Source organism: Cetorhinus maximus, chromosome 38 (genome assembly GCF_964194155.1).
Source record: "Cetorhinus maximus chromosome 38, sCetMax3.hap1.1, whole genome shotgun sequence".
NCBI lineage: Eukaryota > Metazoa > Chordata > Chondrichthyes > Lamniformes > Cetorhinidae > Cetorhinus > Cetorhinus maximus.
The window spans coordinates 4,562,753-4,581,609 of NC_135916.1; the positions used below are offsets into that span (position 1 = coordinate 4,562,753).

General features: G+C 43.2%; 1 protein-coding gene across 1 annotated transcript in view; it reads right to left on the reverse strand.

Moving 5' to 3' along the window:
* LOC144672522 (Fc receptor-like protein 5) overlaps positions 1-18,857 on the reverse strand; it is a 374,607-nt gene that overhangs the window by 247,873 nt on the left and 107,877 nt on the right. Inside the window, exon 2 of the mRNA XM_078534366.1 lies at positions 1,592-1,624. Coding sequence (XP_078390492.1) covers positions 1,592-1,624 — 33 coding nt within the window. The remainder of the gene's footprint in view (positions 1-1,591; positions 1,625-18,857) is intronic.

Sequence of the window (18,857 nt, forward strand, 5' to 3'; positions counted from 1 at the left end):
CACCCCCGCCACCTCAATTCCCACCGCCCCCGCCCCGCCCCCCCACCACCCCCCTCCAGCCCCTCCACCTTCGCCATGGCCCTCGATGCCCCTCTATCTGTGCAAACTCCTCCAATCCCAACACTCCTCCGACATCTCTGCGCTCCTCTTATACCGGCTTGTTGAGATTTCCATCGCTCCACAATTGGCGTCTTCAGCGTCTGGGGGTCCGAAACTCTGGAATTCCTTTGCTGCTCTTTGGCATCCTTCTCTGCCTTTTTTTAGTACACCCCTTCATTCCTGCCTGATCGGCATATATTTCGGCGATCGACACTAAAATCTCTATCTATTAAACAGTGTCAAATTTCGTTTCATAATGGTTCCCATGAAGCAGATTGGGACGTGTTACCGCATTAAAAGCGCTATATAAATGCAAAATGTGGTTGCGGCGAAGCTGTCAGGGCCGACTGGTTTTTGGTGAAAACTGCAGATTATACAAAATTAACGGCGGTTAATGTTGTTGGATTGAGCGGAAGGTGACAGAGGAGCTAGGGGGAATTCAACTCTCAGCTTTAGTGCTACAGTGCGGCCGAAACAGCTCTGGTGGGGCAGGGAGACGATTCCACCAGCATGTGGGGATGCGACTGTACTGAACATGGCCTTAGTCAAAGCTACTAGGAAAACACAATGACAGATACAACTCCACGAGTAACATGTTTCTTTTATTAGATTTAATCATTGTTCGAGATGGAAATCAACAGTTGCTCTATTTGATCAATTGAAGAGTTCGAGGTGGTGGTCCAGGCTGGGTTCAGTGGACAGGGAAGATATGTGTGAGATTCGGCCTCTGCAGTGTTAGAGAATCACTTCTGGGCGACATGCTGTGAATTATGACAACAGACAGAATGTGAAATGCTATGTGTATAATATAAATTGATGAAATTGAGGTGTTCCAGGTAAATTAACTGTTTCCGGGGCGAGATAGACAGATTCTATGCCACTCGTTTCCGAGTCCAGAACGAGGAGAGAAAGACTAGAAATTAACACTAACCCTTCCAATGACGATGTAGACAAGAAATCACTGAGCCGAGGAGTGGCTTGAATCTGGTACTGCAGGATAACTCCAGAGCCTTGTTAAGTTGATCGTATGTTTGTTAGTTCAGGCTTTTAAAGGTAATGCAACTCGGGTGTATAGAAGGAGAGAACAGATAGGCCAGTCACGCTGGCATTCAAAGGCAGAAAAGACATAAAGGATACAATGGCCTCGTTCGCCATGATAACAAATGTGAGGACTTGGAATGGGAAATTAAAACAAACTTTGAGGTCATTTTAAAATTCAATAGAACATTGGTCTGTGACCATTTCGAATGCGGGAATGCTGCCTCGTCATTCTCGGCGCAGAAAGGAAATGGGATAAAGTGTCAAAAAAGGTCATTTCACATAACGTCTTCGCAATGACAACTGTCAGAATGCATGCTGCATTGCAGCTATCACTGCGACAACACCATGGGTTACAGCAACCAAATTCATTTCGATTAAAGCAAACTGATTGATTTAGTGTGGGAATTAATTATTCACTGTCAGGATTTTAGAGAGAAATGTCAATACTTACATTGAGGCACGCTCCGCTGAACCGCAAAGGCCACTGAAAAGAAAGAAGATGAATTGATTAAATGAAGGCCAGAACCTTCCCTTATTCCCAAGAATCAGAGAACGATACATTACAGTACAGAGAAGGCTATTCCTCTCATTACACATTTGTCAGCTCCTTTGTGGTGTTTTGCAATTAAGCCAACTCCCTGCTTTTCCCAATATCCATGGATTCTGTTTTGCACACTTACTTATCCAATTCAATTTCAAACGTTCATAATTCAATTTCAGGAGGTGCTTTCCAGATCACAACTACTCGCTGTTTGTAAAGAAATTTGTCCCCATCATGCCCCCTTTGGTTCTTTTGCCAAGTATGTTCAATTGTGTGTTTTCTGGTTACCACCACTGGAATTACTTGCTCCTTATCCAATCCATCAAAACCCATCGTGATTTTGAACACCGCCATCAATTCTCCTCCGACATCTTTCTGCTCTGAGTAGGAGAAGCGCAGAGTTTCCACTCTCCCGACACAACTGCTTTGTGGGACTGGGAGGCACAGGCAAGACGATACAGTCCTAGCTTTCAGGAGTGAATTGAGGAAACTAGGGTGGCGTAAGATTGGAAATAGCTCCTGCAAAGGTCATGTCAATGGTTTATATATATCATAATTAACGGTATTATTTGATATCAATCAGAGACTGGCATGTACTACTCCTCTTGCATTCTCTCATGGGGCACCACTGCCTCAGCTTGTATTTACATCCATTTGTCTTTGCGAATTATTTGGTGACGTGGATACAGGCAACTGGCATTTTACAATAATCCACACTGGTTTCATGTTTATTCCATCACTTGGGATTAGAACACAGATCCATAAACCATTGCTGCGGATCATTAGTCCAGTGGTACATCACTACGTCACCGCTTCCACCTGGCTGCGTGGCCGTGATCTAATTTAATGGTATCAAAGGCTTGAAGTGTTAAATGACCTGTTGATTTTCCTATATCCTGTTCAGTTTCCTGGTCTTTATTTTCTAAGCCGAACCTGCCACCTTCTGTGCCAGCTGAAAATGTAGTGATGTAGAAATTTTAGTAAAGAGTGAGGAGCATAGAAGCAGATTTCAGGTGGATATTTGCAGCCTGGTGAAATGTGGATAATTCTTGAAGATAATTGTGAGGTGATGCACTCAGAGAGGGCTCAGGAGAAAATGCAACTTGAAGAAACTTGAAAAAGTTCCAAAGTGTGCAGGAAGAGAGTTCATGTACACCAATATTTCAAGATGGCGGAAACACGTTGGAAGCAGTTCAGAGAAGGTTCACCAGACTGATACCTGGAATGGGTGGGTTGTCTTATAAGGAAAGGCTGGACAGGCTAGGCTTGTATCAGCTGGACTTTAGAAGAGTAAGAGGCGACTTCATTGAAACACATAAGAACCTGAGGAGCCTTGAGAGGGTGGATGTGAAGAGGATCTTTCCTCTTTTGGGAGAAACTAGAACTAGGGGTCACTGCTTAAAACTAAGGGTTCGCCCATTTAAAACGAACATGAGAATGTGCTTTTCCACTCAGGGAGTCGTGAGCCTTTGGAACTCTCTTCCTGAAAACGCGGTGGAAGCAGAGTTTTTGATATTTTCAAGGCAGAGGTGAATAAATTCTTGGCAAGCATGAGGCTGATAGATTATCTTTGTTAGAGGAGTGCAGTTGCGGTAACTATTAGATCAGCCATGATTTTATTAAATGGCAGGGCAGGATGGAGGGGCAGAATGGCCTACTCCTGCTCCTTTATCTTCTCTTCGTACTTACGTTGAAGAATCTGGGGCAAGTAAAACAATCTTGCTGGAATTGTGGTTCTAAACATAAACGCAAACAATACAAAAGAGAGGAATCGATTCTCAAACATGCATAAATCATCGGCTAGGCCTCATCTGGAATATGCTGTCCAATTCTGGAATCAACTTTAGGGAGGATGTCAAAGACTTGGAAAGGCTGGAAAGGATATTGGATACATTGGTACCAGGGATGAGGAGGCTTCAGTTATGTGGAGAGATAGGAAAAGCTGGGATCGTTCTCCTAATTGCGAGATATTCAATAATGGAACACACAGACTCAAACACACAGACTGAGGCAGACACACAGACTGATGCAGAACAGAGAAGGCTATGAGGGCACATGCTGGAGGTTTCCAAATGCTTGAAAGGTTTTGACCGATGGAATAAGGAGAAAGCAGTGGGGAAGCTGGGGAAACGTGGCGCTTCCTGGATATGTTGTCAAGCGAGATTGGAATCTGCAGAGGATGGATTGTCAGGTCAAGCCTCCTCTGAAATCCCGAGCCCACTCAGGTTGGCTTTGGGAGAAGGACGCAGGATGAGGGTGATTTATTTCCCCAGATTGAACCCCCTTTCTATCCCTTGATCTTAACGTTTTGCATTGACCTGTCTCCAGCTGTCACACCAGGCCGCTGAGCTTAGAGAGAAGAGGCAGTGCGTGAGGATCTGGAGAATATTTTTTTTTTCTCCGTGGTTAAGGAATCTTGGCATAAATTTCACTGCCTGAGTATCTGTCACTGTCTGTGTGTCGAAATCTCTGTGTGCGCATAAGTCTATCTCTGTGTCTGTCTCTATCTGTGTGCCTGTCTCTGTCTGTGGGAGTGTATCTCTCTGTATGTCTGTGTGTTTAAATGTTTCCCAATGTTTGTTTGTCGCTGTCTGTGTGACAGCCTCTACCAGCGTGCCTGTCCCCGTATCTGTCTCTCTCCCTGGATGTGTTTCTCTGAGTCTGTCGGTATATCTGACTCTGTGAGCCTATCTCTATCTATGGGCCTGACTATGTGTATGCGCCTTTCTCTGTCTGAATGTCTGCTTCCGTCTGAGTTTCTGTTTCTGTCGGCGAGCACCATTATGGAATGAATCCATGCATTAGCAGTAACATTTGAATTTGAAAAAATATCAGGTAGGTACATGTTCAATTTGAGCAGAAGGGGCAGCTGCTCCAATGTGTTTATTTAAGGACGTTAGTCTCCACCGATATACAGATCCTTATCTCAATGATGTGACCAACTCCAGCCGATTAAAAGAGGAGGTGATATCTACATAATAAAAACCGAGCAGTGTTTCAATTTACAATAACAAGAGTAGTTTATTAACTTTCACAAGCATCACACTTCGCATATCAACTAAATGGATAGAGAACGAAAATGAAATATCAATAGGTGAAACATTTGGAAATCTAACTGTCTGAATTTGACAGAGGCAGTGTTTACAACATAAACCTATGGCTTTACAGCAGAAAGAAATCATCTCAAGCTCAAAGCAATTTAATCCTTGGGACTGGAAACAATGGTTCAGGGGTTGACATGTATTGATACACATTGAATGAAACCACAGTTTGAGAATTTGTGTTAAATACTTTGATCAGATTAAATAATTCATCCTTCAATCAATCACCACGAGTGGTGCGGATACACTGACTGAATCATCCTGCACTTAATTATTCAAGCAATTCAATGCAAGTTACTTCAAATACGTAGGAGTTATTAAACATGCTGCAAAGATGCTCAGAACTTGTTAATGAGCAGACACGTTACATTATGCCAACATGTTAAGGATTCGAGCGCCATATCATCGTCTTTTTACAGATGGGAATTAAAAAAAAGCTTCAACAAGAATGTGAAAAGGAAGAAAACAGCCAAAGTGAGAATTGGTCCCTGAGAGCGGGTGACAATAAGTCTGACTGGATATCCAGTTGTGAGAAGAAAAGTCAAAAAGAACAATCGAAAGAGGTGATGCACAAAAACATAACTGAATCACCGGTTAGGCCACAGCTAATTTATTGTGACCATGTATGAGCAAAGCATTTTAGATTTTAGATTTCCAGGTGTTTGGAACGTTTAAATGCAGTTTGTCGAAAATTTTACCAGGGATAAGTGTCTTCAGTTTTACAATCCCAGTCCAGGGATTTGAAAGGTGGGCCATCCGCAGAGAGTGTGTGACGAATGTTTTAACATGCAGAGCTCTCCCTATCTCTTCATGAGCCATCATCACCGTTTATCTTCAGGCCTCATCGTTCCCGTGGACTCCACGGTCTAAAGAGCGGCAAATTTGACGAAAATGACACTGTGAACGAGGGCCTGGTCAGAAAATGTTTCTCTATGGGTACGGATCTTTGAAAATGCCACAGTGTGTGTGATTGCCTCTGTCTGGTTCTCTGTATCATGTCTGTGTGACTGCCTCTGCTTAGTATCTGCATCACTCTGTCTGCCTGTCTCGCTCTGTGTCTCTCCATTTATTTTCCTATTTTACTCTGTACGCCTCAAATTGTGTGTCATTCTCTTTCTGCGTGGCTCTCTCTGTCTGTGTGACAGTCTCTTTCTGTGTGTCTGTCTCTGTCTGTTTAGTTATCACTGTCTGTGCATCTCTCGCTTGTCGTGTAGCAGTTTATGTCTTTGTGCCGATCTCTGTTTGTATGACTGTCTCCGTGTACACGTCTGTCTGTATCTGTTTCCTACTGTCGTTGTGCCAGTCTCTGACTTTGTATTGCCCCTGACTGTGTTTCTGCGTGTCTGCCTGTGTGCCTGCCTCTGCCTTTGTGTCTAACAAGACCTGTGTGCGTGCCACTGCCTGTGCTTCTGTCACTTTCTGTGTGACTGTCACTGTCTGTGTACCTGTCTCTGTCTGTCACTTTCAGTGCACATGTGCCTTTCTTTGAGTCTGTCTCTGTTTGAGTAGCTATTTTTGTCTGTGTGTCTATTTCAGTTTCTGTGACTGCTAAAGTTTTCGGCTGAAGTTGAGAGTGACAGCAAGTATTTACAACGTAAACCTGTAGTTTCAGGTCAGCAACACAGCATCTCAGAAAAAGAGCAATTTGAACCTTGTCTGGAAAAGCAATGGATCGACATGTGTTCAGACAAATTGGATGAAGATATATTGTGACAACCTTTGTTCAATACTTTGAAAAAAATATATTAATTATTTTTTGGATAAAAGACCAGTAATATTCGTGGGCTTGCACACTGAGTCTCCCTGCACTCATTTATTCATGCCAATAAATGTAACCTTCTTCCAATGCGAATAAGTTATTAAATGTTACACACAACATCTTTGACTCTCTTAACACACATATAATGGACATCACGCCAACGGATTCAGGATTTGCGTGGCATGTAACAGAATACAAACAGACAGGAAAAAAAAATGTAATAAGTATATGAAACAGAAAAGATAAATAGCCAGTTGAGAATTGGACCCTTGGAGGAGGAGACTGGCGAAGTACTAATTGGGAAACAAAAAAATGGCAAAGAAGTTGAACAAGTATTTCTAAATCTGTATTCGCAGCAGATGACACAGAAATCATCCAAGGCATGGAATAAAATCAAGAGGGACGAGGCTAAAAGAAACACAATCACTGGAGAATGAAGTTCTGGGAGCACTAATGGAAATAAAGACTGACAACACTCCTGGAATCATGGCCAGCATCCTGGCGTCCTAAAGGGAGGAGATAACAGTGATAATGGATACATTGTTTGTAATCCTCGAAAATTCCGTCTACTCTAGGAAGCTCCCTGCTTCTTGGAAAACCACAAATGTAACACCTATGTTCTAGAAAGAAGGAAGGCAAGAAGCAGCTGGGAACTATAGGCCGATTACATAACATCTAACATTGTGAATAAGTCAGAATCCATTTTTAAGGATGTAGCAGCAGGCCATTAATAAAATCCTGTTGCAATCAGGCAGAGTCAACAGGATTTTCTGTAAGGGACATGGCGTTTGACAAATGTTGGTGCTCTTTGAGGGTGTAACAAGCAGACTGGGAAACAGGGAATCAGAAGATGTAGGTTTTTTTCAATTTGCAAACGTCATTCGATAAGTCATCACGTAAACAAATTGGAGCAGAAAATAAGAGCTCTTGGTTTTGTGAGTAATATTTGAGCAAGGATAGAGGATTGGAAAACCAACTGGAAACAGAGAGGTGGGGAAAATGGAACATATTCAAGTCGGCAAACTGTGACGATTGGAGTGCCACATGCATCTTTGCTGCACCTTCAAACATTAACCAATCATATGAATGTTTGGCTGAAAATGAGGGACTGCGCTGTAACCCAATTTTCAAGGATACAAAGATAAGCAGGAAATAAAGTTGTGAGGAGCAAATGGTGAATCTGCTAAGGATACAAGCAGGTGAGTGACTGGCCATCAATTTGTCAGATGGAGTATAATCTTCGAAAATATGAACTTTTCCACATGGCGGAAAGAAATGGATAAGCAGAATATTAAATGCAATGGGGGAGTGCGTAAAATGCTCTGGTGGAGACAGATCAGGGGGCACTTTTTCATTAATTACAGAGAAATACAATGAAGGCAGACAAAGGAACTATGAATGAAAATGGAATATGGTCAGTTTTGGGCAAAGGGGATTGAGTTTAAATGTAGGAGACCGCACTACAATTGTACAGCGCAGTGGCGAGACCACACCAACAGTACAGTCTGCCATTTTGGCCTCCTTAAGTAAGGAAAAATATGCTGTCATTAGGAGCAGTTCACGCAATGTTTGCTGAAAGCTTGGCCGAAGAGATCAGGAAAGGCTGAGAAAATAGGACCTATACTCAATCGCACTTTGAAACCTGGGAGCTGGACTTATAGAAGCATACAAGATATTGAGGGTGTTTTACAGACTAGAATCTAGGAGAATGTTCACCCCGTGGGGGGAGTGAGAACGAGGTGGCACAGTTTATAAGGAAGGATTCACAGAGTTGAACGGCTTCGAAGATGATTTTTTTTTTCACGGAATCAATCTTTTTCAGAGAGCAGTGAAGGCAGGTACATTTATTATATTCAACGCTGTGATCTACAATGACCTCAAGGTGCCTGGGGCCAGACAAGGGAGGTTGCAATTAGATCAGCCCTGATCTCATTGAACGGCGGAGCAGGATCGAGTGTCTCAATGGCCTACCCCTGCTCCAATTTCTAATGAACGAATGTTCATATGATCTTACAAAAGTGTTTAAAAATGAACGGAATGTTTAACTTTGGAAGGGAGACATTGAAAGTATGGTGCAAATGATTCCATATGCACTTTACAAGCACAACTTTACATTCATTTCAACATGTCTAATTTGTACGTTAGCAAAATTAATATTGGGGCATTGTAGAATATTTAGCAGCACATAAAAATACAGTACAGAAAGGGTGGGCCGAATTACCTCCTCTAGTATAAGGTTTCAATACCTCCAGTCATATTTGTTGTACTGGGTATCCATTTGCAAACACTATTAACAATTAATGACAATCGTCAATGTATCCCCTTTGCCTTAGAGGCAGAACTCAACTGAAATGGGTTAAAAAAAATCACAAATGGTCCATTTTCTGACGGAATAAAAGCTTCAGTGAAAGTCAAAGGAGAGCAGCTGGGTAGAGTGTGTGTGCAAACACTGAGCATCTTTGCAGATCCCCACATGTGTCCAGACCAAGGAACATAATGTGAATGCAAATGTCAGAGTTCCTACGTGGAAACGCGGAGACATTGAGAGTGAATTGAAACAATGGATTCTGCTAATTGAGAGGTGGATTCTCAACACAAAGATGTACTGCTGCATTGTTGGTCATTAGTCTCCGCCCACTCTGCAGATCTCTATCTCAGTGATGTGCTCAGCTCCAGCAGGCTGAATGAGGAAGTGGAGTTCTTCACGTTTCAAATGTAAACGCTGCCTGACTTATTCACAACAAGCGGTTAGTTGTACAGCTGGTAAAAACACCAGCTCCCGACGAACAGAAGGTATATTTAAAGCAGCTGATATTTGGGAAAGTAACTAAAAAATATGCAAACATTCTGCAAGTGGCCAGTATTAAAGATGATATGAATAGCACGTAGGCGTTAGAGCGGAAGGGAGCGGTTTCAAATTGATGGGCCTTCAGTTCAAAGAAACAGGAACTTAGCCACTGTCAGTAACGGCATTGAAATACAATTAACAGAATAGCCCACAATAAATTTATCAGAATGGTTCTAATTGTGTTCTGGTGTTTTCCTCCAACGGAACTTTACATATCACGCGATGATGCTCATTGTTGAATGAACCACATCCACACTGGATAGCCCACCCCAACACCTGATCCAGATTGAAATTAGGTATTGATTTTATCACGTGCTCTCCGTACATCAGCGGTGAGACAGGACAACAGGCCTTTCGAGCTGCTTCAAACTTTTTTTCCTACTCATTCATCAGATGTGGGTATCGCTCTCTAGGCCAGCATTTATTGCCCATCCACAATTCCCCTCAGTTAGAACACATTGTTAAGAGTCAACCACATTGCTGTGTGTCTGGATTCACATGTAGGCCAAATCAGGTAAGGACAGCAGATTTCTCGCCCAAAAGGTACTTCACCTCTTGCAGCGCATGCCCACTTCGAATCAAGGGACAAATATCAGAGAATAATCAGCAGCTGTGTCACAACACTTGAAAGATACTCCCTTTATGTTGCTTTGGAGCACTGAGCTGACTGGAAGTCACATAGGACACCAAACACCAGCTAAACTATCGGCCCTACGCATGCCGTGGGCAGACCAACAGGCTCCCATTTCGCGAAGTATGAATTCACTATTCTCCAAGTCATGTCACAGAGTCAGCATCTAGCAATAAAACCGAGAGATCAGAATGTACTTCAACATATGCAATGAGGAATTCAGGAGATATCTCTTAACCCAGGAAGCGGGCAGAATGTGGAAATTACTACATCGTAGAGTAGTTGAGGGTGACAGAATTGATATCTTTCAGGGGGAAATTGTTTGGAAACGTGTGGGGGAAATGCATTATGAGGAAGTGGTGATAACGTTGGACAAACGAGGATGGGAAGAGGATGGTGTGGAATATCTATAACATCATAAAGCTGTTGTGTTTCCCTGCTGTAAACGCAGAATAATTTCAATGGATATTTCGCGTGAAGCGACGGAAAATGCAGCAACTGGAAATCTCTGTGTTCAGCCTTGGAATCCTTCATTTTTGATCAAGTGAAATTTAGCCCTCACATCATGAACAGTACATCAGAGTGAGCAGTTTGTTCGAACACACTGAACACAACCATATGCATCAACATTTTTATATGACTTCAGGCTTAAGTAATATTAAGCCGTTCTGAGAGGATGACCACTGTCAGAGCAACAGCAGCAGTTTCTGGTTCTCAGGAAATCATTTATCTTCAAAATTGAATTGAGCCTTCTAAATACAGAAACAGATTTAATATTGTACCAGTTTTTTTATAACATCTCAATGACTGGATGTAATTGGGCCCATCAAACACATTAAATGTGTTAAATTCAAGTGTCCTGTCAGGCACAAAGCAATTCTTTAAAGGAATAATCGTGCCAGAACAGGCTGGCAAGTCATGATTTCAGCGGGTTCAACCTTTAAGAACAGAACAGATTTCCACTTGTTTACTGAGAATGAGGGCAAGGAATGAGGTGCTGGGTATCACTGGAAAACTAATCCCACGATGGTCATGTGTGTGAGGACAGGGGAGTTGTAACGCCAAGACTGAACATCAGGTTACAGAGAGGAGAGAGCCCCAAGGACGCTAAAACTGGGGAGCAGGGGAATAGTGCAATGCAGCAGATGCAGCTCAACGCATGAAATTAATCATCATGGTTTCAGTTATATGGAGAAACTGGCGCAGTTGTGAGTGTTCTCCACGGAACACAGAATTTTAAGTGGACGTGTGGGGAATGTTAACCGGTTGAGAGGCTCCAGTTCTGTCGAGAGACTGGAGAAGCTGAGATGATTCTCCTTATATATGATGAGTTTAAGCGCATATTTCCCAACGTGGCAGTGAGGGATGGGAATATTTTAAGAGGAGAGGTGGGAAAATTTGGGAATGTTGGTGAGAAATCGGAAAGGGTGAAATAAATGTGTTTAATACACAAAAAACCCGAGCAAAGCAAATAATCTGAAAATCTGTCAGGCTGAACAGTGCCATTCCCACTTTCCCTGGCTAAAATGAGCTGCCGCAACATTCAGTACCTGGGCCCTAGCTGTTCACAATCCACACCAATCAATCGGATGTGGGGGGAAAACGGTAACATTTCCAATTTTTTTGTTGACACACAATTAGATGGGAATATGAGTTGTGAGGAGGGTGCAAGGAGGCTTCAAGGCGATCTAGACAGTCAAAGCGAGTGGGCATGAATATGGTGGATGGAAGGTAAAGTGGAAAAATGTAATGTTATGCACTTTGGTAGGAAAAGCAGAAAAGCAGAGTGTATCATAAATAGTGAGATTGGGAAGTCTGGGGAATCGGGTGTCCTTGTTCATATCTCACTGAAAGTTAACATGTAGATTCAGCAAGCAATTAGGAAGGCGAATGCTATGTTGGACTTCATTGCAAAATGAGTTCTGCACAGGAGAAAAAAAAATGCGTGCGGATTTTGTTCAGAGCCATGGTAAGGCCGAATCTGGAGGAATAGGTACAGTTCTGGCCTCCTTACCTGAGGAATGATGTACTTGCCACAGAGCGAGTTCAGTTCCGGTTGACACGATTGATCCATGCAAAGGATGGATTTGCCTCTGAGAGACATTGAGGAGACTGGGTTGGTATTCTCGAAAGTTCTGAAGGCTGAGAGGTGATCTCTTTCAATCACACAACATTCTTACGGGGCTCGACAGGGCAGATGCCGGGAGGTAGGTTCCCCTGTCTGGGTGTTGACAAACCAGGGGACAGAGTCTCATAATTACAGGGTTGTGGGAAGGAGGCTATTTAGGACTTCGATAGGGAGAAAAGTCTTCACTCAGAGGATGGTAACTCTTTGGGATTCGGTACCCCAGAGGGCTGTGGAGGCTCATTCATTTAGCATCTTCAAGGCAATCATCATTAAGTCTCCTGATTCAGAAGCTATCAAGGGTTATGGGGACAGTGCGGGAAAATGGCGGTGAGCTTGAGGATCAGCCATAACCTTATTGAAATGCAGAGCAGGCTCCAGGAGCTAAATGGCCGCCTCTTGCTTCTATGTTCCTTTTAATTTCAGACAAGCCAGCTCTGGAGTGGGTCTTTGAAAGAGCAATCCAATTATTCACTCTTAGATTTTATGTACCCAAGCTCTGCAATTAAAACAAAAATGTTTTAAAAAAAACATCCATTTGTGACTCAGTGAATCCTTGACTGATAGACCCATGAAAGCTGCTGGTTGGAATTTGTGTTCAAAAATGGAAAATCTTTAGAGATCAACAAACAGAAGGTCCACTACAAGTGCTGGAGTTCCATTCTGCAGTGGAAGGAGTTGTTGATGGTGGCAATTTGGGTTGTTAAAGATGGAGATTGAGAGATAGACTCTGAGGACAGTAGAAAGATGAAGCCCTGTCTTGACAGATGCCATTAGTCCCCGCCCACACTGCAGATGCATATCTCACTTACGTGCCCATACGTTGCTGGGTGAATGTTGGAAGCGGGGTTAATGCAAGGTCCTAGATCTGGGGGCTGACTGAATTATCCGTTTAAATGTACCAACAACATACAAAGGCTGCAATACATCACAAAGCGCCTGGAATTCGATGACAAATGGATAAGAGATAGAAAAATCAGCAAACATGTTGAAAACTATTTGTGCTAATGAAGGTTGTAATAGAATTTGCGCCATAGCGGAAGGCAGCGGTTTCAAGTCGAAGAAGATTCAGTGCAAAGAAAGAGAAACTGAGCAACTGTCAGTTAGGACGGTGACTCAGGATCAAATGAATCTCTCAAAATAAATGCATTAGAATATTTCCTATTTGTGTGAAAATATTCTCCGCCAGAGTTTAGTCTTATCTTTCGATGATACTGATTCACAATGCAAACTCGCGCCTGTTCAAACTATTTCAGTTATCTGTTCATTTTTGTCTGCAGACACTGTGTGGGTTGCTTGACCTGAAGTCAGTGGCGATACTGGGGAAATTTAACCTCCTACAGCGCATGCTCGCTCCCCTACGTGAGCAGGCATTGAGGTGGATATCACCATATTTGGCTTCCTTCAGTGGCCTCGGAGCTCTGAGCTGATTGGTGCCGCCAGCATCTCCTCTCCATGGAAAACGAGCACTATGAAGCACAGTGCATAATAACCATGGACGTTCATAAATCGATTGAATTAAAAAAAATTCTTTCGAGTTATCAACAGTCACAGATTGCAACTCTTTCGAGTACAATCACAGTTCTTGGTTTCCGGGAGTGGGACATGAACCCACAACCCTCTGATTCAAAGGTGAGGGTGCTATGAACTGAGCCACAGCTGACACCTCCCATCGATTGCATTAAAATGTATTTCAAGAATCCTCCTGCTATGCTTTCAATCGAACCTCAGAACCGTTAATTACTATTAGGCACAACATTTATAGCAGAAGCCATAGGAATTCTTGACGTTTTCTAAGGAAAATTGTGGATTCTAGACATGTCCCAAGAGTTGAAGTATTTAATATTCCTCCCCTCATGGCCTCCTCACCTAAACTGAAGGTGAAACTATTCGGAAGAAAAGTGAATAGAGAATGGAGTTTATAAACACTGCACCCTTCAACTTTTTTTAAATAGAGGTTTGGACATGGGGAGATTCAGAGATAAACTCGAGCCACAAAACCAGTTGATACACAGTTTGCAGAACATTAGTGTCCAATCACAGTGCAGATCTATATCTAATCGTTATGTTCAACTCTGGAAGGCTGAATGGGGGAGTAGAGTGAGTGCAATTTCTTTGAACTCTGCTCAGCCTGAATCATGCTTTGCTTCTGCTTTTCTTATGTTAACATCCGAGAATAAAACCCCTATTCCACCAACATTTATAGAGATAGAACTGGCAAAAGCAGGCATGTCCCTCCGAAATGGTAGCCCTGACAGTGAAAACTTTACATCGAAAATATTCTAAAGATAGATTTTGATGCTTTCAAGTGACAGGACTCTGACTATTCCCTTCGACAGTTGTGTGATTGGCCCTGGGGTGAAAGATATTTGATTCACTGTCTTTGAAAGACATGACCTTTGCTGTTTAATGTTAAGATGTCTACTCTCCAGTAATGTTGAAGTGTCCAGATATTTTACACACAATCACAAATATCACAAAGCGCCTCAAATTCAGTTTCACTGTTGGAAAGGAATGGAAAACATGGAAAATGTTCAGCACTGAAGGAACAGGAATATCAACAAAGGCGGAATAGCACAAGTCAATATTTTTAACTTGGAGAAGTGCTGCTTCAAAGAAAGCGGGTCGTAATCTCGGTATGGAGCGTGGTTGTGGGGGGGAGGAGGTGTGTGTGTTCACAAAGTGTCCAAACGACAATTATTAAATATTCAATGATTTTTGGCAACGGGCCTTCTCCAATTTCTCCTGTAGATGCACATTTCCGACAGGAGGTGAACCCCACGGCCGCCATCCAAGAGCATTTGGTGCTCATGTAAGAGTGCAGACACTGAAAGGGTTGCGTCACCTGAGATGAGCAGTGATGACAGAGGCAAATCTTCACCCTCCAACTGCGCATGCGCGCATCCATGAAGAATAACAGAGAGGAAGTATAACGGAGTGAATATCGGCCCAGATTCCCGGCAGTGACTCCGGGGAATCGGGCCCAATGGTAGAGTCAGTAGGTCCCCTAGATGGAGGTCTCAAACACAGCGAAAACTAAATGTGGGACCGTGAATCTTACTTTAATGTACAGAAGAGGATCTTGACACATTACAGGGCAGATGGAGGCCATTCACCATCCTACTTATTCTGGCTCTGCAACTTTCTCCAGATATCCCAACATCATTTCCGTAACTAATCCGTTCCATTCAAATACTTTCTCAAAGTTCTGGTTGAATCTGCTTCCACCATTCTTACAGGAAGACTATTCCAGATCAATCTAACCCTCAATATGAGAATGTGTCTGCTAATTTCCACTCAGCCAGATATTTTAATTCTTTCATTGATATTTACGGGCACATTTGCGAAATGAAATAGGACCTCCCCGTGGTCTCTTTGAAATATCAATAGGATTTTGAACACATCTGTGTAAGGTTCCTCCTTAGCCTGCTCCGTCCAAAAAATAAGGAAAAACAGTCAACGAAACAAGACAAGTTTCTCCTGTCTCCCAACTTCACTGAAGTGTTTCATCTCTGGTTACGTTCACCGTTTCTCCAGTTACGGACTGGACAATATTCAATTCAACTCAAGGCCTCTGGGGATCCTCCAAGTTAATCAGCTGAACTCGTGACCAGACACAATCAGACAGAAACAGCAGCGTTAGTGTTTGATTTCTCCATCTCGCCCTCTCCCTTAACTGAAATAGGTGACTTGCCTTGAACACAGTTCTAGGGCAAGTGCCTCTCCGCCTTGTCCTTCGGTGGGAAGGACCTGTTTGGTGTCTGAGTTCGGCCGCTGTTTTCCATTGAAACAGACTGATTACAGAAAGTGTAGAACAGGGCGCCGACAGTATCCTCAGCGAACACCCACTTATCTACGTTTTGAAATGGGGCCAGGAGGTGACTGTCAGCAGCAGACACGCTCTCTACTCTCTGCTCTGATCTAAATCGCTCACATCTCCCGTAAACTAAAAGCAGATTCACTCCCACACCGTTCCTCACTGGTAATTCAACACAGTCATGTTTCTACACCGATAATCCAACCTGATATGATGCACACCAAACCAGCTGTCGCTTTAATTCTGTCAGCTACCAGGGAGCGGACACCTCAGGTCTCAGTCTCACTCTCCCTGTGCTAGCCACTCAATCATACACCACACAGGCCAGAAACACAGTAGTGCGAATAAAAAATTGCTTCACGACTCACCAAAGTGCAGTAACCAGACGCCTGACTCCATGTTCCAGTCCGAGCTGCTTCGAGACGTGAGAGCTGGAAGGAATGGCGGCTGAATGACTTACCCCAAGGCTCAGAAGTTCAAACCAGGAAGCCTTCAATGAGAGAGGAAACAGAGGCTGGGAGGAAGTGAGGTGGTCAAGACAGTTAAAGCAACGTCACAGAATTTTGTACAACATGGACTGAAATGTGGGCGTGATCACTGCATGGTAGAAAATGTTAACCTTTGAAAGTTAAACAATGACCACGTGTTCAGTCGGCTACAAAGGTCTATAAAGCAGGAAAAATGACCTGACATATTATGTATATCGTTGGGAGTTTGTCATTCAACATGGTCAGGAACTCTAAATCTGGGAGGGATCGTTCCTCACTTCCATCTCCCGGTGTCGATTTAAAACACTCCAGTGTCAAATTCCAAAAATAATAAAACAAACAATCAAAAACAGAATCTCAACAGGAACATCAATTGAGCATCCCCTGTTGTTTTGTGCAGCGAATATCCACGAGGGTGAGTATTGTGACGGAGAGATTGAGCTGTATTGCAGTTGATAATCATTAATTTGAGGCCCCCCCAAATTGCTCCAGCACTCTCTCATCCACCATAAGAAATGAAGGCGACGGGAATATTCATGACGTTAATTTGTGGCTTCCCTGTTCTCCTCAGTGGGACAGAATTGAGCTCAAACCGTCCCCCTAAAGGACTTTCTTCACTTCTCACCGATTTTTGAATTCCGACCCGAAATTTAACGAAATAAGGGGATTAGGCTTAAAAGATTCAGTTCGCAATTTAAATTATTTCCTACTCCTATCCAATTCTTTCATCCAGCGCCCTCTTATTCGAATTTATGGGGACACAGTAAGGGGATCGACAAGGGGCTGTACGTACACAGCACCAACAAATGGTCAGTTAGCGATGATTGCAGCCTACACTGATTGAACGAATCACCTCTCTCTCTCTCTCACTCTCTCGCAGCCTCTCAGTTTACTGCATTTTTTCCGGAATATGAATGCATTTGCCTTCACATTCTGAATGATTCTGCAGCATGTACTTTGTGGGAAGCGAAAACTCAATCTCTGAAGTTCTTCCGTTGAACTCTGTTGGTAGTTTTGCTGATGTGAAACGTGAGGGAATCGTTTGTTGGCGAGTAACTAGTTGTTACTTATCAAGGCTCAAAGATCACAAATGACTCAGGTCTCGTTTCGAAGATTCTCAAAGTTTTGCTTTCAGACTTATAATGCTTGTTTCAATTAATAGTGTCATTATGTTTGGATATATTTCGATATATTGAACTGAAACGCACAGTGAACTGCACTGAGTTACATGTAGGAGGTAAACCGGTCATGTTTATTTCGGAGCAGTTGAATGAAGGTGTGGCGAAACGTCGGTACAGGTCTGTTCCTCATTCTCGTTCCTCCCTCCAGGGCCTTGCATAACCATGCCAGCCATTGACAGAGAGCTCAGATCTCCGGCAGAGGAGGTCTTGAGTTATAGGGGTTTTATTAAAGAAATGCAGTCACAAATTTCACTCAGAACCAAGACAAACTGACATCCGAGCCAATAGCTCCCGGGTCGGTTTGGCAGTTTCACCGGAGATTAACTTCTATTGATGATCGGTGGAGCATAGCTTTGTGGAAGAAATGAAGGAGTTTGACAATGTTTATAATGTTGTGGTGCAAAGAGGTTCATGATGTCGATTCCGGAGCTTAGAGTCCCGGGTTAACAGGTAGTACAGCTACCATTGTGCAGCAAATAAAATGTGTGTTTCAATTGTGAATTTTTTTGGGTTAGAATATTGGTTAGATTGTAGCTTTCAATTTGGTTAAGTGATGGGGCTCCTTTGACCTGCTCTGCAGATTGCCTGATAGTCAGCCGGCCTGATGTCATGTTTGGAGATGAATATAAGGCTGGCATTCTTTTCCTGGAAAGAAGTCACAAGGTTTTCACTGGCCGCAGCCGATCCGGTTTGTATAGGTCCCAACTTCCCCAGAGCTGGTCCCATTGCCTCAAGAACCTGTATCCCTCCCAGCTACACCATCTACCCAGCCTCCTGTTCATTTGTTCCATCCTCTTATTCCAGCTCTCGCTAGCAGGTGGAACTGGGAGTAATCCTGAGATTACTACATTTGAGCTCCTGTATTTTAATTTTCCTCCTAACTTCCTGTACTAAACTTGCAGGATCTCATCACTTAGCTTACCTATGTCGTTGGTACAAATGTGTACCACGGTCACTGGCTGTTTACCTTTCCTCCCCAGACTGTCCTGCAGCTGCTCCGTGACATCATGGACCCTGGCACCAGGGAGGCAACATACCATCATTGATTCACATTTGCGGACACAGAAGCGTCGATCTGTGCCCATAACTATTGAATCACCTATCACTATAGCCCTGCCACGTGATTTTCTCCCGCTCGTCTCAGCAGCAGAGCCACCCACGGTGATGTGAACTTGGCTGTTGCTGCTTTCCCTCCCAACAGTATAACAGAATCACAGAATCAAAGT